The sequence below is a fragment of the Neopelma chrysocephalum genome, unplaced genomic scaffold, assembly GCF_003984885.1.
Source record: "Neopelma chrysocephalum unplaced genomic scaffold, ASM398488v2 Primary Assembly neopelma1_73b, whole genome shotgun sequence".
In the NCBI taxonomy this organism is placed as follows: Eukaryota; Metazoa; Chordata; class Aves; order Passeriformes; family Pipridae; genus Neopelma; species Neopelma chrysocephalum.
In genome coordinates, this window is record NW_020897734.1 from 4,968,040 (window position 1) to 4,988,082 (window position 20,043).

The 20,043-nt window shown below is 44.3% G+C and overlaps 1 protein-coding gene across 5 annotated transcripts in view; it reads right to left on the minus strand.

Moving 5' to 3' along the window:
• Nucleotides 1–4,177: 4,177 nt before the first annotated feature.
• ATP11C (ATPase phospholipid transporting 11C) overlaps nucleotides 4,178–20,043 on the minus strand; it is a 56,617-nt gene continuing 40,751 nt past the window's right edge. For 2 of the 5 annotated variants that reach the window (XM_027687120.1, XM_027687121.1), the window contains exons 24-29: nucleotides 18,904–19,031; nucleotides 16,287–16,422; nucleotides 14,427–14,492; nucleotides 13,532–13,635; nucleotides 11,878–12,031; nucleotides 4,178–7,646 (exon numbers count right to left, since the gene is read on the minus strand). In XM_027687120.1, coding sequence (XP_027542921.1) covers nucleotides 7,530–7,646; nucleotides 11,878–12,031; nucleotides 13,532–13,635; nucleotides 14,427–14,492; nucleotides 16,287–16,422; nucleotides 18,904–19,031 — 705 coding nt within the window. In that variant the 3' untranslated portion in view covers nucleotides 4,178–7,529. Of the gene's footprint in view, nucleotides 7,647–8,842; nucleotides 8,938–9,765; nucleotides 9,857–11,877; nucleotides 12,032–13,531; nucleotides 13,636–14,426; nucleotides 14,493–16,286; nucleotides 16,423–18,903; nucleotides 19,032–20,043 lie in introns of those variants that run through there. The other 3 variants (XM_027687122.1, XM_027687123.1, XM_027687124.1) reach the window with 3 other exon arrangements.

Genomic DNA, 20,043 nt, shown 5'->3' on the forward strand with positions numbered 1-20,043 from the left:
CCCCTTTTTTCACTTTCTTCCCCTCCCCTTCCCCCCCTTTTTCCCCCCTTCCCCCCTTTTTTTTTTTCCCTTTTTTTTTTTTTCCCCCCCCCCTTTCCGTCTTCTTTCCCCCCTTTTTCCTTTCCTTCTCTTCCCCCCCCTTTTTTCCTTTTTATTCCCTTTTTCCTTTTCCCCACTTCCCCTTCTTCTTTTCCTTTTTTTTTCTTCTTTTCTCTTTTCTCCTTTTTTATTTTTTTTGGTATTTTCCCCTTCTGCTCCCTTTTCCCCCTCTTTATTCTCCATTTTTCTTTTTCCCCTTTCCCCTTCTTTTCCCCCCGTTTTTCCTTTCCCCCCTTTTTTTCCTCTTTATTTTCCATTTTCCCTTTTCCCCTTTCCCCCTCTTTTTCCTCCGTTTTTCCTTTCCCCCCTTTTTTCCTTTTTTTCTTTTATCTCCCTTTTTTATTTTTCCCCTTTTATCTCTTTATTTCCTTTTTTCTTTTTCTTCATTTTCTTTTTTCCTTTACCCCTCTATTTTTCTTTCTTTTCTTCCTCCCCCTGCTCTTAATCCTTCTCCTTTTCCCCTTTTTTTAACTTACCACAACTTCCAGTGCCCCCTAGCACACCACCCTGCAGCTGGATTTTCTCCCTGCCTTAGTGCCTACAGCGTTTCTCTAAGGAAAAAAAAAAAAGCGTTTCCATCCTCTGCAAGCAGCATTCTAGCAAATTCCTTGAGCAATTTATGACAACTACATTAAGCCATACTACAGCCAATGCTGGCCAGAGCTCTAGGCATCATTCTCAGTTTCCCCGATGCTGAGGTTCAAACGATGCCAGCTCATTCTCAACAGGAGCCTGAGCTGCCCAGGAAGGCAGCACAGAGAAGCGGATGTTCCTGTTTTTCCAAAACAACCTTTTAATTATGCTCCTTACTGTAATAACAGCTTTTTTCCAACACTTTAGCAGCCAGAGCTATTAATTTAGAACCCAAGGTCTAACAATAAAAACCAGCGTCTTTTGGTAGACCATGGCCCTTCTTACACTAATGCAGATGTCCCCTTACACTGCCCATTCAGGCAGTACTCCTTGTTTGTGACACAGCAGATCCTCACCAACAGAACAGATTGAATAGATGATTTTCTGCCTGGTCATAAAACACATCTTGTGTGACAGGGAGAGTTCATGTGCAGTTACTCATCAAAAAATCTGGCTGAGGTGCACAGCAATAAAATGTGGTTTTAAAATAGCCATGTGCAAAGCTACAAGCAAGGAAAGACAGCCACACCACATTCCTGCTGTATTCTTATTGCAGGGATGCTATTTGCCCCAAACTGCCACAGCTCATGGAGAAACAAGGCCCATCCAAGTGCTGTCTCTTTTTTGCTCTACCACTGTGCAGTAGATGCTGAGGAGGACTCACCCCCACTGACTGTTGCACACCCATGTCTGGCATTGGCTTTGGGAAAAACAAAGCTACATAGTAGAAGATGCAGCTGTTACCCCTAAGGTTCAGCAATCAATCCATTTCTCGCTCTTTGAACAGAAAACAAAATCATTAAGATGGGATCTGGATCAGGTCTCTGCAGCCAACACACCCTACTACAGCCCCAGGTGGGCTGGGCTGGACCACAGCACCAGACACCTACCGGCAGGAATCCTACACATCCCAAAGCTGCACCTCCTCCAGACACTTCAGGTGGTGCAAGAAAACCTGAGCCAGCTCTCAGGGTGGAAGAGCTGTGTTTGCACAGGCTGGAGGGCAATTGCTCATGGCTTTTCCTTATGGCCACAAAGATTCTTGGTTTGAAAACCTGGCTGCTACAGTCCCTCACAATAAATGCCCAGCTATCCCAGCATGGCATTCCATGGAACCGTCATCCAGCTTCTTGGGTTTTACACTGGCAGAAGATACTCAGCGTGTCTGTCTCCTTCAGAGAGCCAAGCACTGCTCTCTGCCTGCCCAGGAAATGATAAGCTGAGACAGAAGGAACAATGAGATGGATAAAAAGGAAACAATGACTGCCAGAAATACAGGTGTTCCTTTTCCGGGGATTTTCCATCCTAACAAGGCCCCTAACAAGGTTCAGCATTCTGAGAGTGGCACATGTACACCTGTGTGCAAGGGGAAAGAGCTGTTTCACACAGCTGGGGAAAATTTTGCCAGCACCTGCAGCACCTCTCTTCGCAGAGATTTATTTCATGCGGCTTCAATTCCTTTTCCTTAAATCTCATATTATGGAGAAGGTGTAGGAAGAATTCCAACTGATTTCATTAATTCCAGATTGGAGGCTGGGAAAAAAACCCCTCAAACAAAATTCAAAACCTCTTGAATTTGAAAAAAAAATTTTTTTTTTCCTTTTTCTAGGTTAAGGCTAGGATGTTGGGTTGTGACTGGGGCCATTATTTGAATTTGAGAAATCACCCTTCAAAAATACCTGTTTAGTCAAGTGCTGAGAACTGGAAAAACAGAGCTGGTTAAATGCAATTTGGAGTCAAACCGATGTCCAAGGGAATTGCTCACCTCTTGTGCACAAGACTAATTAAGTTCAGGTTGATTTTCATAAACGGGAATTTTAGGAGGATTTCTTCTGCAGACAGCAGCATCACCCTCAATCCGGGGTACTGTCTGGTGTGGGCTCTTTCCAGGCTGGTCCAGGAGAAGCAGATCCTTCATAACCTGGCAGAAATCCTGGCCCCACTGAAGCCAGCCAAACACGCATGGATTTAATCAGGATGAGGATTTTATGTCACCTACTTGAATGTGAAAAAAAGACAAAGGACTCCACTCTGCTCTCCCACTCTCTCCCTGGGTCAGTCAGACCTGCCTTATTTGTTGTTGCAACCCCTAGTTTTGGAAGGAACAGTCATACAAGTGCACACACACCCTTTCTCCAGGCCAGTGTATTTTCCAGCTTAGCAGGTTATCCCCAGACGTGTGAAGATTTAAGAAGCAAAGCCCATTCCCAGCAGTGAGAATGCTGTGGATGCATCTCCTGCAACAGCTGCTGGGGGACAGGGAGGGACAGGGACACCATGACCCCTCCACGTGCCAAGAGCCCTCACACGCCAATAGCCTGACCTTAAAAAAATTGCTGTCCTTGTTAAAAATCACCTTACAACATGACATCGCTTCTCCTTTCTAACAAGAAGGTCTACATGGGTGTTTTAAATGCTAATTTTGGTGCTTTCTGAAACACCCCGTGACCTGCGGTCATCTCCCATCGCTTACATTTACAGTTTTTGTCCTGACAGCTTGAGTAGCCAGCTCAGAGTAAAACCCTTTCCAGCTCTTCAGATGATTTTCACTATCACTCACTCGGGCTATTAAGATTCTCAATGCGTGTATCTGGTTTCCAATAGTACAAGCTGCTTCGGAAAGGTTAGAGTTTGTTTTAAATAGCTCAGCCATCTGTCCTGCGGTGGCTGATGGGAGCTGCAGGGATTGAAGCAGCCAAAACAGAATTTTTCAAACTGTCATTTTTTCATTACAAACATTTCAGCTTGAATCAGACCCGTGTCCTTAAAAAAAAAAAAAAGTTAGGTCTATATTTTTTCCTTGAGTATTATACGACTGTGAGTTGTGCTCTAACAGCTTCCTTGCGTTGCTGGAATTTCATCAATGCAAATATCTGGCCTGAACTTCACCAGCGCCAGGCACTTTGCAAAGCACAGAATCAGCCACATTTGTGTGTTTCTCGGCTTTGAACTAAGAAATGCTCATTTATTACAGGTAGCCATGACACACAGAACCAACACACAGCAGTAAGGAAAACATTTCATGTATGGAAATCAGGCACATGGATCTGCATTTTTCTCAGCCAGTTCCTAAATGTCAAAGCTCTGAGTTCACCTATTCTACAAAGTTAAATCAATTTATTCACCTAATTCACAGGACTCACTTTCTTAATTTGACATTATTTTTGAGGGAAATGGGTTTAGAGTGCACAGGCCAGCTATGTGCAGCAGCTGTTACCAGCAGAATTGCTAATTCCCACATTGGTGGGAAAATAAAAATACATGAGAAGCAACTTGTAGTATTTCCTTAGGCAAATGCTGCTCCACATCAAACAACCAAGAATGGCCATCATCTACCCCCGAAGGAAAATGCCAATGATCTCCCTAGTGCTACCCTGGAAAGGCCCATGTAATAAAACTATCACCCAGGAGTATCCAAGGAGACAAGACAGACAACAAATATGTATTAATCAGAACAACATACCAAAGTTTATTGATTACTTCAAACAAAAGTTTCTGTAATGAAAAAAGAGCAAGTTGCATTCATAAAAGGTAACATTCACATTCAATTTCCTTTATATAAAGCAACATAAATGTATAAAATTGCATTTAAGTGAAAAAAATGTAAGGTTGCAGTCCTTTTTTTTTGCAAGAAGCTGAAAATGTATCTGCTCATTGCCTGTATATAATTTACATTTTCTATATACTACATGTTTTTTAAAAAAATTCGTAGCTGGGAAATTGGATAAATGCTGCAGTATTAGGTAAGTTTTTCAACTGTGTGTATACAAATTCAATTTGAAGCTTTTATGCAATTCCAAGTAATTTATAATATTCTCATAACGATTAGGATTAGTGTTTGAAAAGTCGCTATGACTACACCAAGCTCCACTGTTATCATGTACCAGTTTTAGAGGGAATCTTAATTACTTTCCTTATCTTTCAATGTCACTAGTCAGTGATTAAACTTCAACGAATTATTATGAGAAAAACCCAGCCTTTTTTCCTTCAAGATTTTCCACTGATAAGCCTGTACTGACCTTTTAGCTCACTGAGGAGCACCGTAACAGTGCAGTGGGTACCATGAAACACGAACAACCACCACAGCACTGCTCTCAGATTATTGCCACTTCAGCATCCTGATGCCTTACACCTTACAGTCACTATCACTACTTTTTCTTCCCCTCTCTAACCTCAAAAGGAGTCTCCTGTTTCCCCTGATTTCACAAGCCACCCACAGCAACAGGAATTTCATTTTTGCCATTACTGAATGACGAGGATCAGCTCTTCTGCAGGTGCAGGGCAACCTGGCGGTCCTGGCACCCAGCACTACACCAGTGCACTAGCTGAAGATCCAAGCCCAAGAAAATCTGCATTTTCCTAAAAGAGTTGCTGTTCAAGACATTTCACATTAAATCCACCCCACTAGTCAGCACACACACCTTGGGTTTGAACATACAGCTACTGCAATCCAGTGGGGACCAGACACTTGGAAACAGGAAGAGATTTGGTTCTCAGAAGGCTTTGTCTTTCAACAGGCTGCAGAAATTAGCCTGTTTAAGTGACTATTTGGACAGTTCGCACACACATGGCAAGTTTCACTCTGTTCCCATTAGCATCACCAGCAGAACCTCCAGTAGAATTCCAGGGGAACAGACTTTGAACCTCAGAGTAGAGCGTGACACAAAACAGAGAAGGAAGGTGTGAGGCTTGGGACCATTCGGGCTTGGAATGGTTTTGAATCACAGGAATTAGGCATTTTAGTGCCCACATTTTAAAGGTTATGTAAACACAAGTCAGCAACTGTATATTTAAGGAGAAAGGTTAGATTTGGCATATAGAGCGTATCTTCATCGTATTCATCGTATACTTGATCTGTAGGCACCACATTTTAGCAAGAAAAGTTGAGAATGGGACAAGGTCTGCAAGTCAAATTCTAGGTCCGTGAAATGAGCTAGGAAAAGGGAAAAAAAAGAAGAAGAAAACAAAAGCTTTGCCCATGGGACACATGCTGGCAGTGCAGCTCCTTACTTGCATGCAGCAAGGAGTTGAGCCGCAGTCGCTGACACGGCGCAGACACCACTTGCGTTGAGGCCAGTGCAGTGTGTATAATACAGTGGTCCTGTCCATACTTCCCCTCCCATGCTGGGTGATGTCAAAGCAGCCACCGGGCACAGGGACTGTGCACACCCCTCTCCCACTCAGGTAAGGCCCATCCAAAGTCCTTGCAATGCGCAGGAGAATTTGCCAGTGGCTGATCTGCACCAGTTGAAGACGGACCACAGGGGTGACAGCCAGAGAGCAAGACTCGATTCTTCCAAAAAATCAGTAGTCTGCAGTTTAACAAAATTTGGTGAGGGGAACGTTCCATCCAGTCCCAAATTGTTTCATTGCATGTAAATGACATGAAGCCTGAGCGAGCGGGAGCCAAACCCAGCAGCAGCGTAGAGCTTGTTGCTTCTGAAATGAGACTTGAAGCTTCTCACAGTAGTTCCTCTGCCCCGCTCCGAAGAGCGCCGGGGCCGGGGGAAATCGGCACGAGGGAGGGACCGTCACACCAACCCGCGGTGGCACACAGGGTGCTCTGTCACTGCTTACGACTTAACACAACAGAAAAAGCTGCTCTTTCCACATAGGAAGTATCAGAGAAAAAAAAAATAAAAATGTTGAGAGTCAGGCATCTCACCTCTGCTGTGCATGACCTAAAGAGAAAAATTCCTACGACCATGGTACAGGTAGGTTTCAAAAGAACATGCCAATTTAAAAACCAAATAAAATGTAAAATGAAATCGGGTTCATGTATTCCTTTTATTTTTAAACTGGCTTCTTTTTTCTTAGTGCAAATAACTCAAGATGCAGTTTTATATGCCTGCAGGTTCACAGGCACATCCCATGTCCCTGGGATCAGCCAAGGACTGCACTGTCACTCAGGCCTTTAAAGTGTTGGAGCAACTGCACAGTGCAGTAATGTAAGCACAGCCATAGGAGCCTGGGCAGAGAGGCTCAGAGTCTGCCACAGTCCAACTTTTGGGATTCCTTCCTCCCCCACAAAAGCTTCCTTCCACCATGAGCAGCCACAGAACAACCTTTTCTTCACCCTCCAGCAGGAATAAACCCATCAGCAAACCGGCTGCAGGAGGATGCTCAGGTGCTTCCCAGCACCGCAGGTCTCCACATGGACACCATCACTGCGGGCAGACCACAGACTGCTTCCAGCCATACCTGGAGGAGGGATCAGCAAAGATTTCTCCCGAATTTTCAAGTAATTCTGCCACGTGCATCTGGCACCCATGGTTCGGAGGGGGCAGCCCCCTGATGAGGGATCGCAGCCCCAGCACCAGGAGAGATGCTCTCAGGGCTGCATCCAGATTCCACGTGAGAGGAGCAGGCTTCTCCCAGTGCCTTCAAGGAGCTGGATGGGGCTGTTACTGGGTTTAAGTCTGTGCTACTTCTTTGGTCAGGAGAGCAAGAGACTTGAGCAGCTCTCCGCTGCTCTCAGATCTGCAGTGGGCAGAGGAAGCCCCCGTGTGAAATGGGGCTGGCACTGCACTCTTGCACTTTGATTCATGCCATTTCGGATGAATTTCTAAAGATGCTTTCTCAGCCTCCAATGACGTAGAATTTTGCAGAATTGTTGTTTTGGGGGGTGGGGAAACTACAAGACCAAAGACAAACAGGTACCGTGGGGCCAGTGCCCTGGCTGCTGCTCTTTCAGCATGGCTGCTTACAGTCCTTGGTAATATCAAAGAGAACTGTTAGGTTAAAACCATGGGTTTTGTCCTACAGCATGACAATACGCAGTGTTTGTATGGAGCACTTTAAAGTATCCTGAGAGGATATCTTTCTGCCAAATTAGTAACAGTATCTTCAGTCTTCACATAACCATTCTCTATACGTTTGTATGAGACTAACACAGGCAGATCAAAGGGGCCAGCCTGCAAAAATCAGAAGGAAAACATATATATATATATATATATTACAACTGTTACATTTCCAAACTCATAAACCTTTTCCTGCGTTATTTTTAGAAGAAAATACTTAAAATTTTATAGGAGAAGAAGAATGATTAGGCCATGATAAAAGTGCCAAATGTCATTCACAACCAAGTAATCGGATGATAAATAGATTTGCACAATCTGCAAAATGCTGCGTGAAGTCTAAAAGTGGCATCTGCCTCACTGCCCCCTGCACCTCCCATTCTGTCCCGGTCCAGCTGCCTCCTGCACCAGTCTGCACCAGTGTATGGTGGTGGAGAGCACCACCTAACGTCAGTGGAGAAGGATCAGCTGTGCAGGACAAATACCACATGCACTGGAGGCCTTGCAACCCTGGCTGCTAGAGCTGCCATGCCAATCAAACTCATTTCTTAAGCAGCAGCTGTGGGTACAAAGGTAGGAGAGGCTTGCAGAACATCTGCAGTCTTCTGTTTGCAGGCGACACCGCACGTTACATCTCCCCTAAAAGTGGAGTTGTGAATTCAATTTGGCACTTTTTTATTCTGCTATTGGCTTGCTACAAAGTTTAAAATCAAGTCAACTTGTACTAGGATGCTCTTGGTGTGCGTATGTACATACAGACACCGAGACATGCCTCTGTCCATGTGTCAGCACACATAAACAAGTACACGTATTTAGTGTCAATCTATGAAGATGAATTAAAATGTACTTATTTCTATCTGACAGAACAGCATGCACCCTAAAGAAAGGGATTTTGGTACAATTCAGATGCAATACTGGAATCAGTTTAACAACTGAGATTTGAATCTTTCAGTGTAAATTTATCAGTGTTAGCTTTTATAACCACTGTTAGCACAATCCAGACTGCACTCTCAGATTAAATTTTCTTTTCACATTAGACTAAAATATCAGTTAGATTGAAAGATTTGTTTGCAACTGCAAAATATTTCAGTTTGAGAGTATCTGTACAGATACAGTATTCTGAAGAGGTTGGATAGTACAACATCCCCAAATTAAAATCCATCCCAAGCATTGCATCTCCATTCCACAAGGACAAGTGCCCCACACCGATAGTCAAGAGGATTACAAGAACCATGGTTTAATTGATTTGGAGGAGGTTACATTTGGTTAATTGATGCCTTTTAAAACCATCCCAACTCCTTCAGACAGGGTACCTTTACAACACATTAGACTCATCTGAGAACGTTCTTAAAAGAAGTGGTCTGACAGAAGGTCTGGCCGACAGTGAATCAGGTGCCTTCCTGCTGCTCTGCAACAGCGAGGCAAGGAGACTTATAGCACATGCAACTCTTGCCCCTGCCTGTTGTCAAACAATGCAAGACACACACAACCCTTTTTACAGCTAAGTAATATCATAAAGAATTATTAACACTGGTTGGGTTTTGCAGTCCAAGAGGCACAGAGAGTATTCAGAAACTGGCCCTGCTTCCCAAAATGTTTAACTTCAGGTTTGGAGGTTTATGCTTTTGAGGGAGGAGGAAAACATCCCTGATCTCCACATAACTAGCATTTTTAAAATAGGCAGTAACAGAGGAGATCTGCAGTAAAACTAAATGCTAGGGACATATAATCAAGGCACTTTGCTCTGGGCGGCCCCACCACTCCCTTCATCAGCAAATCCAAGACTATCCTTCATTGTGAGGGTAGCACTAGCAAGTGGGATGGACTGGGCAAGGTGGGCACTAGGGAAGCTCCCCCCCTCGGTCAGACAAGTCTGAGTCACTTGTCAAGTCATCTAGAGGACAAACAACATCAATTCCACCTTGTCCCACTCGTATCTAGTCCACTAACACACAAAACTGCAGTGAGAAAAGAGTGTAAACCAGCTTTGCCTGTGTCCACCTCACTTGGACATCCTGAGCACGACCAGCTCACCCACCTGATGTGCAGCAAGAGACCGAAGGGGCAGAGACAGACGAAATATTTAAGCAAAAGATTTAAATTAAGGCAACATTTAGGGAAAAGCAAGGTTTTGCTGTGTGAGCAAATCTAAATGTGTGTTTTCAGGAGTTAGGCATTAGAGGGAGGAGAAAGGCAGTTGAGCAAGCAACACATAGCGACTCAGAAAGGAAATCACCTTATTCACTCCAAGAAAAGCTGTGATTGCTGGAAGTTTGAGAAAGCATGAAGATAGTGGATGTTCCTGAGGAAGGAAGGCGCTTCGTTACCTAGTTCACAACAGCACAAAAGACAGAAAATTGCAGTACAAGAAAGAGAAAGGTAGAAACCAAGGAAAACACAAATGCGCCTTGCAGTTAAAAAAAACAAGCAAAACCAAAACAAAATAAAAACAACCACCACATTTCCACACAGGAAATTTAATAGAGGCTGAGCAGAGCTGATGCACAGTGTTACAGGAAACTCAGGGTGAAATCCTGTCCCACTGAGGTCAATAGCAAGTGTCCATTGACATGGACTTGGCCTTGGCTGCCAAGTTTGGGTTCAGGCACCTAAACAACATCCCTGGTCTTGTTTTTCATTTAATGATCCCCTTAGGACACTGATGTTTATTTTATTTTATTTCAATATTAAGGTCAGGATTCTCAATAAGGCCTTAATTCGAAATCATCTACCTGATCTTAGATGCCTTTACTAATCAGGCAACTGTCTTTGATGTCTGATTGATGACACAGATATCTAGAGCTGGTATCTGCTTCAGGGACTTATGATAACACTCTTACTCAAAATGTACATTTAAATACAGCTCAGCCTGTGTTTAGTTTGGGATGCACATCTGAAGAGACTTTTCTAGTTGACACTTACTTTGCTTTGCTAAATGATTTCACAAGAGCCTTTGTTAAATGCATATAAAGCACTCTTGAAAGCAAGTATTGCAAGAGGAGATGGATCTTTGGTCAACAGCTGAAGGCAAAAATGGGTCACCCCTCAGGTGACTTGAGCTGGGGCTTAGAAACCCCCAGGTCACCCTTCCAGGGTACTGTCCTCAAACTGTCCTATGTCCACAGCTGAGAGTAACTTTCTCCCAGCTGGTTCAATAGGGGTGTCAAGCTAGAAACTATTAAATTATATTAAAGTGGAAAAAATTACATGGACTCTTACAAAATACAACCATAGTTTTTTTACCATCTCTTTTGTTTTCAACTATAATAATGCTCCAACCCTGGAAGTGTTCAAGGCCAGGTTGGACGGGGCCCTGAGCAACCTGACCTAGTGAATGGCATCCCTGGCCACAGCAGAGGGGTTGGTATTAGGTGATCTCTAAGGTCCCTTCCAACCCAAATCATTCTGTGATGCTATTAATGACTTGGGGGTGGGGGATTATCCTGCTGGGTGTTGGTGAGGGCTGATCCCACACTGTGTCCCTTCAGCTGTGCCCTACTGCTGCCTAGGGATGTGCAAACCCGATGGCAAGAGGCCTGGGCTGGCTGCAACACACCATGTGCTGACCCGAGGCAGGACTTGCTGATGCTGCAGGGGGAAGAGAGGGGCTGCAGGAGGGGGAGGCACAGAGAGGGGGGAGGCATGGCCAGGGTGAGCAGGGGCTGCCCAGGAGATGGTGCTGCAGGGACACTCAGCACCTCTGGGCAAGCAGAGAGCAACAGGCAGGGGAGCTCAGCACAGTGAGTCGTGAACCTGGCATTGCTGGCCTTCACCATCTGCAGGAGCTATGAAGAAAACTTTTAGGAGAAAGTTTCCACTTCTAAAAGGAGCCCTCCTCCTCAGCAGTAGAGGAAAGCTGCTATGAAACCAGATCACTTTTGAGGAGAGCAAACACCATGGTACAAGCCTTCAGTTATTTATGGAGGGTGGGTAAATGTGACAAGACCTGACCCTTCTCACACTGCACCAGCACCTGAGGACAAACCCAAGAACATCCTGGCTGTGTTTTTTGATATAAAAACAGGTAGGGTTTTTTTCAGGACATGATCTGGTGGGTTTGATGATCAGTTCAGGTTGGACAAGGGTTACTGTACTTCTATAAGAGACAGCACGATTCCACCCAGCAAAGGCAACTAAGGAAAGGCACAGGTTGAGTCTCTCTTCACTACAGATCTAGGCAGTATGTTTAGATTAACTTCTTGCCATTTTTGGCATATGAAAGAGCAAGACAAGACTCCAGAAAGCCTTCCTTGAGATGTGAGTGGTATGTGGTACTGTTACAGGTTGATCTGGTGCTTAAGAAAGGTCTTCCTAAAAATACAGTGGAATACATCATCTTATTCCTTACCTGATGATTTTTCTCTTTTATATTTTTTAAAACTATTAGAAGAATTTCTGGGAAAAGGCTGATAAAGATCAGGAGAATTATTGCCAGCCATGTGGAAACAGAAGTCAGCATATGAGCAAATACAAAATACATTCTTTGCTGCTTCAAGAAAGGCCTGAAAAAGAAAGGACACAAATACATTCTGGTTAACACAGATTTTCCAAGAAGGTCAGAATCAAAGGAAATTTCAGATCAAACTATTAGCAGTTATGCCTCCCTTTCAGAAGGATATGGATACAGCCCCCACAAAATCACACTGTCCATCCTTGTCCAAATCTATTTCCTGCCTTCAACTGCACTAATTCTAGAGGATTGTCATGATTCATTTTGCATCTTCCACATCTGTGGGGAGGGGGTTGAATTTTGCCACTATCACTGAAAGATAAATTGTTCACCTTATCAAAACCCAGATCATTTTATTTCAATTTTGGGCTTTGCTATAGCTTCTGGTTTGGTTTTGATGGTGGAAATCCAGTGTCTCTCAATCACAACAGGTTATTTGCACCTTCCTCCCTTCCTTGATGAGGGAGAGCAACCAACAGATGCTTGTGAAAAACACCTCATAAATAAACGATGACAAGGATCCCAAAGCAGTTGTTGCTTACTGTTAAGTCAAAAATATTGAGCTATGCAAGTTAAACAGTAGAAAGAGCTTTTAGTAGAAAACTCACACTTTTCACTACAGATATGTGGCTAGATTGCAGATCTGGATCTGTTGGTTAGCAACACTGAAGAGTTAAAAAAAGCTTGTAATACTCAATTAAAATACTTAAATCAGTTCCACATCCTCATTAACAGGTTGCTGGATCAAGGATCTAGCCAACAGCCCATGCCACAAGCCCATGGCAAAGCAAAGGTGTAAAATGGGGGACACAGTCTACTGTGAATGTCAACTGAACGTTTACTGCAGCACATGAAATAGAAAACTAGTGATGTTTGTAATGTGCTATTGCTTGCCTGCTTTTGCAACATATTTGGCCTAAAATCCTGGTTGCACTCAAATCAATGAGAATTTCTTCTCCTATTCAGATCCAGGATTTCAGCAGCAGGATCTGTGATTTCTCCTGTTTATTTCTCCTTCTTAAGCTGTCCCAGAGGACCAGGTCCTCTTGCTCCGCAACTGCCTCATCTGTTCCTTCCTTCCGTTTCACCGGATTTCTTTGCACCATTAATTTTTCCTGTCTTTCTCATCCACGTGCACAAACAGATTCTAAAATGCTTACTCTAGAACCTCCCAATGAAGACAAGAGCCTTAGCAACAGAAATGACCCTGGGCAGGAAAGCAAATCACCTCCTGCCAAAGTTGAGCAACGGGATGGCAACCAGGGGGTTCTCTCTTTCAGGCTATTCCCTTTGGTGGGCTGAGATATCTCCTCAAACACATTTCATCATGCAAGAGCCCTCTTCCAGCACTGGCTTTTAGAGGGTGTTGGATGGAGGTATCCACCCTTCCTTCCTCAGGAGGGAAAGGAGCATGACTGCACACACCAGTAAACCTCAGGACATCTGTAAACCTCTGGACATCCCAAAGGAGGGGACGCTGCAGCCACGTACCCTGCAAAGCCAGCACTGGGCATTTCCCTAGGAAAGCACCATGGAAAGAAGATATACTTGCCAAATGACTCCTCCCCAAAAGAATGAGAAAAACACATAGAAGGCAAGGGATCCCCAAATCACAAAGTGGTTCATCCACGTCCAGAATCGAGTATCTAACGCTAGCTGTGGGAATAAAAAGAGACGGAACAGGCTTTAGATGCAGAGCGTATTTGATTGGATTTATATGACATTTCAGACTGGTTTCACATTAAGGTTGAAGGTTCTCCAAACAGCTACCTCTGAGCATATGGGCACCAGCAAAACATTTTCAATATCCACAGGCTGGTGCAGAGACAACAGGGAAACAGCGAGGTTCTAATTGTAACTGACACTTTTTAATAGAATAAATTTGATGCAACTTCTGATGCTACAGGAAAGAAATGTCTAAAGGTTACGGGGATTGTAATTGCCTCTTGTCACCACCTGCTGTCTGAATCAAACATAAAAGACCTTTTGTAAGGTCTTATGCAAACAGTTTGTTCTGGAAAGCTCCATGAAACAAAGCAGATTTGCTATTGTTATTTGACACGGGCTTTTGTGATTGCTGCAGCATTCAGCCTTGTCTGAAACAAGGTGGACAAGCTCAAATTCTCTATTGCTCCTCTTCTCTTGCTGGAACTAAACACCAAGGGGTGAAAGTGTGCAGAAAAGTCAACCATAACCAACTGGAGTTCTCAAAAGAGGGAAAAAGTAAAAAAATAATTTAACCAAAACATAAACACTTAAAGACCACAGACTATACAAAGGACAATAAGGAAGTTCTGCCTCTATGGAAGAGAAGATTTAAGTGTGGGGGAAAAACATATTCAAAGAAACTTAATTTTCAACACATTCACTTCACTGTTTTACAGCACATATACAAGCCTTGGAAAACGTCTGCAATGAGTGACTGGAAAAGGAAGGAAGATTCTAACCTTCAGAGTGACGGTGAACACCAGCACAGTGAAAACAATCGTCCCAAAGGTCCAGTTCCCAAAAATCTGAAAAACACGTTACATTGCCACAGGTGTCTTGGTCCATCTCCTTGGAGAGGCACAGAGATAACGATGAGGACAGGGGTGCAAGCAGGGACCGGAGGGGAAGGGTGGGATGGAACGACTGCTACGGGGGATTGATGCTCGGAAGACTCGCCGCCCACTACGGTACCCTGTGCCATGCAGTGCCACACAGATGGGTGACCCAGAGCTGGGACAGTGACAGGAACAACCTCCTACTAACAGCAATGTCAGTCGAGGATACAAGTCATTGGACCACCTGCTTTTCATGATTTCTTGGCAATTTACTCAGTTTCTGCTTTCTCGCAACAACCATCACCTCTTTGTAGTCCCATTTGCAGAATGCACCAATGGGTGTTTTTCCACCTGGTTTGGTTTGAAGATGCTAGTGACTACGCACACAAAGAAAAGCAGATACTGTATAGAAATCCAAATGATGGCAATGAATGGGAGGGATGCTTACCAAAGGTGGTCAAGATCTGAATGCATACATTAAAACAGAAAGTGAAATGTAAAAGTTTTCAAAAAACGCAAAAAAACTAAAGTCAATAGGAGCAAAAAAGGAATCAAACATACATGGATATTATGAACAATTGCTGGTAGCAGTTCTTACAGGCATAAGTGTTTACAGAACAGGACATAACCACAGATCTTATTTTAGTGCCACATAGACTTGACCTCTGAAGGCAGTTGCAGAACATATCAGTGCTTCATGTTTTATTCAAATACAACCAGAATGGCTATAAATACAGAAAAGCACTGATCTGACAATACAGGGACTTGACTACATATAGCTGGGGCCATAAATGTCAGCATTGATGCAATGTATGAATACACATACATAAATTTCATCAGCTTTTCTCCAAGTGTTAGCCGCTAAAAAAAGTTAGGTATTTTCAAGGGTAAAATACCCTTGGTGTAAAGAAGTTTTCCATCAATTGAGATCTGATAACATGCTGCACACTCCCTTGGGGAAAAGGTCCTGAGACAGCTCAGGTCACCACAAGTGGGAGCCTCCCTGCACTAATGCTTTGCTCTGTACTCAATTAACCAGCAAAACAAAAAGAAACAAGTAAAAAGTAGAAAAAGAAACCCTCAATCTTTTTTCCTCCTCTTTCTGTACAGCTCCCACACCTCGTTCACGCAGCGATGCAAGCGTTTGTCCCGACACCAGAGGCACGAGCAAGCAGGGACAACAGGACAACAGTCTGCTCATTCTGCAGCAGTGATGACTTCTGCTGGCTCCAAAACAGCAGCAATAGCCCAGCACCAGCCTTCCCCCATGGCAAAGAGAAATGGGAGGCTGAAATCACGCCCTGGAGCACAGTGCACAAGCAGCCCTACACCATGTCTGTGCTAACAAGCACCATCTCATCAAGGTGGGCTAATTCAGCTGCTTGTAACCAGCCAAGCACGTGCTGAATTTCAGGCAGTCACTGTTGAGAAGGACAGACACTGCTCCTGCCCTGGCCCAGCTGCTGGGATCAGACAGGAGAGGGGATGAGCATTGTGTAAAGCTCGCTGGGTGGGAAGAAAGCTGTGTGTAAGACTAGTCATTTTACCTAGTGAGTATAACCAGCTCTGCCCTGTTTCCATGGCGATTTGGAAAATGTTTTATTTCAAGCATTTGCTGCAGAATCACACCAAAAGCAAGGCTACACTGTTGGACAAGACTCGAGACACACTGCACAGATTAAGCACGTAGATATTCCCTGCCAGGCGTATCAAAGAGGCAGTGCACAAAAGAAACACTCATCTTCCTTTGTTTGGTGGCGTTACCTTTCCGTTATCTTCCAACGATGAATTCTGAAACAGAAAATAAACCCCAAAGAAAAACACGAGTCCTTCAAAAGCGCCCAGAAAGGTCCAGTACAGGAACGGCCTCCACTGCAGCATTGCATTATCTGAAACCTTCCTGCCAAGAGATGGAGCAAGAAGACCATCACCATCACATTTAGGAAGCACGGCAAAGCTCCCTGCAGGCAGGTGATCAGTGAGCTTTGGAGCAAACCCTTGCTGTACGAGGCAAGGAGGTACCCACATAAACACCAGCCAGTGTACAGGACATAAAGAACATTTACTATATGCAGCTGCTGATAATGAGAAATCACAGGAGGTTCAGCACATGAATTGTTTTGTCCTTCTCCTCTAGGTAGCTTGGATGAAAAGCCAAGTCAGCCCAAAGCCTACAAATGTAACACTGTCCTGAGCCTCTCCTGCAGTCCCCGCATCATCCATGGTATCTGATATTAAATGATAAATTTTTAAATCAGGGTAAGGCTAACGAGCACCCATATGGGATGCATCAAATCTGTGATGTGTTTCCCTCTTTTTGTAGATGCACAAGCTCTCCTTTTTTGAGAAAAGCTCTGCAAGTTCTATTCCTAAAATGGTGTCTTTCTGCACAGACTGAAAATAACCTCCTGAATTGTATGGTGGGTGTTTTTATCACAGGGGTTGTAGCAAGAGGCTCTTGGCTGAATATAGGATGAGATCTGGCACGGAGGCAGCAGCAGGAAATGGATGGGCCATGGGCAAAGCTCTGCAGGGACCACACGCAGGGCCTGGGGAACAGAGGGTGGCTATCAGGACATGAGGGAGTTAAACAGTTCCCTGCATCATTGTCTTTTCAGATTACTTTCTTTAAAATTTGAAGAATGATGGGGGATAAAAGCACTTTTATGTCAGAAGCAAAAATCCCTGTTCTTATCTCATTTTTCTTCCTAAGTCTTAAAGCAATACATTCATTTTCAGCAAGATGCACCTCGCAAACTGGTGTGGTGCTGGACTCCTGTAACTGCAGTTTCTAAAGCAAAACCCTACTGAATCCTAAGCATGATGATACCGTGACCATGCTCTAACATACCACAATTTGGCTATGAGAGAGGAGCAAGGATAAACCAGACTGGAAGGAGGGTTTATTGCAAGGACCAAAAATACAACCAGCTTCCTCCCTGTGAGCTCTGTTTTGCATTTCCATTTATGTCCTGCAGCTCTCATCGTAAACAGGCTTTTTACAGCGCCTCAGACTTGAGATCTGCACTGCAGCAGCTCAGCACTTCATACAGCAGTGGCACAGAGGGCGTTCTGCATTCAGCAGCACATGCACAGTCATGAATATTCAAACTAAAGCTGTTTTCCCTCAACAGGCAGACCCCAGAGATCAGAGAGCCCACCAGGTGAAGGCACAGGGCCCTGCTGTTATTGCTCTCTGTTGCACAATATTCAATTACCAATTTATTTAAAAATATATGTGGTGGCATTTTGCCATAAGAGTGGAGGAACACACAAGTCTAATTAATCATTGCTCTGAGTGCTTAATTTAAAAACGCCCAAGCCCCTTCCCAGCCTTACAGCTCTTGTTGTATTTGCTGATTTTTCTCTACCTAATGTAATTTTCATGCAGTATTTTAGGCACCTGCTAATTCCCTTTGCTGTCTCTGCACAGGTATCACTCTTGGTTAGAGCATGGCTGTGCACACATGGCCCCTCCAAGCCTGAGAAGCATCATACAGGGTGTGACAGGGCTTGCACAGGACACTGACCAAAGCAACCCTGACCTGGTCTCTCTGCACGGGGCTGAGCTTACTGCTAGGCAGGGGAATTAGCAACAGCGATGCATGAACAGAGGCTTCCTCAAAAAAACCCAGATCTTTCCTTAGTCCTTGCTGAAGGGCTGCACACAAGTGCCTGTGTGTGGGCAGAGGTGGGAGGAAGATGGGACGCATCTCTGTTTCCGTGGGAGGTTGGAGCCTCTCCCTGTTGCAACCAAGGAAGGAGAGTAAACAAACAGCAAAGCACAGAGAGACAGTCTAAACTGCCCTTTCCCCGGGCAATGTGGCAGAAAACCACACTGAGCATGTGGATCAATGAGCAGAGCTCTCTGGTAATATGGTTCTGATACAGGGACTTGGCCTGTGGAGGGGAAGCCTGGGGGACCATATCCATCTAGACAAGCTGAGAAGCTACCTGCCTGAGCTGGGTTTCAGAAACATTAACCTTTCTGAAAATTAATGGATCTCTTTTCATCCTGAAAGCTAGATCTCCCCTCCATCCACTACATGCTCTATCACGTGCTTGGCTCGTGCTGCCTGGCTCAAAGGTAATGTGAAAGAATGATCACTCACAGAATGAAGAATTCTTTTATAGAAACACATTGGTACAATTTGCTAGATCAGATACTGTCAGGAGAGCATAAACAAGTAGAAACAGCTGGTAACTGGGATGCTGCTCAGCTCAAATGCAGAAGCAGCAAACCCAGCAGGGACAGAAATGGCCTTTTCTGCAGTTCATGGCGGCTCCATCACCGACATGGGACAGGGACACCTGCACCAACAAAACTTAAACCATGGGTAACCAAGTTGTGTGGAGGCTCACCCAGTCCAGTGCTACTTACATGTACAGCTGAGGATCCGAGGTCAGCGTGTCGATGCTGATGTGCTGCTCCAGGAGGCTGTAAGCCAGGATAGGTAGCGATGTGAAGCAGATGTTGTACATGGTCAGATAAGCAGCATCATACAGTGGCTTAAAAGAAGAAGAAAGAGTAAAATAAGACACATAGAAATGCCACTTTAAAAGTCTCTCCGCAAAGAAATTAAATGTTTCCAGCCCTTATCTCCTACCTACCCTACAGAGTCATCCCTCTGTCACAGCCACATAGGACAGCTTCATTTGACAGAATGCTCATGCTCTGTGCAATGCAAGAGGGAACAAGGCACCCACAGGCTGCATGGCCAGGAACCTGCTCCCACTGACAGGAAGTTTTGTAACTGGCTGGTCTCATCTCCAGCACATTCTCCAGAAACACATGACTAAACAGCCCTTATCACAGCTTTTCTGTTGCTGCTCTTGTGCTGCCATTTCTGTTAATATACTTGATGCCTTCTGTGGCTCTCTAAAGACTAGACTGTTTTAGAGGAACTATAGCTACTTTTTTTTAAAACAAGAAAAAGGCAAGTAGTTTTGCCAAGGCAAGCACAGAATTATATCATTTACTCTTCCTCAGCATTACTTTTGACCCCAAGCAGACATAAAAGCCAAAGTTTTTGTCTCCAAGCACATGAACCCACTCACCAGATGAATGTGTCCCTCTGATGCTCACTTGGACTAAGCAAGGCTCTCATGACAACTAAGTAAGGCTCTGATGACACTCACTGTGTGTCTTTTTTTAAAGCTGCCATAAAAGAAGGAACTGTTCTTCCTTTTGAGTGACACTTTTAACGCAAGGAAACGCAGCAGAGGAGACAAGATCAGGAAGCCCTTGAAAACTTGTTCTCTTTAAGAGAAGCAGAAGTAGCAAAATCGGGTACTGACAAAACAGCTAAACCCCTCTCTCATTACTTCAGGAAGGCATCCACCTTTGTTTATGGCTGGTGGATGGGAAAGGAAAGAAAGCAGGTTTCCTCCTTTTCAGTTATGGGTCTCACGATATTATGTTCCAGATATGGTGCTGAGCACCAAGGTCAGGTCCTACTGTCCTGTAGAGCAAGGTGATGAAGGGACAGGATGCCAAAAGCCAAGTGTCTGCTAGGAAGGC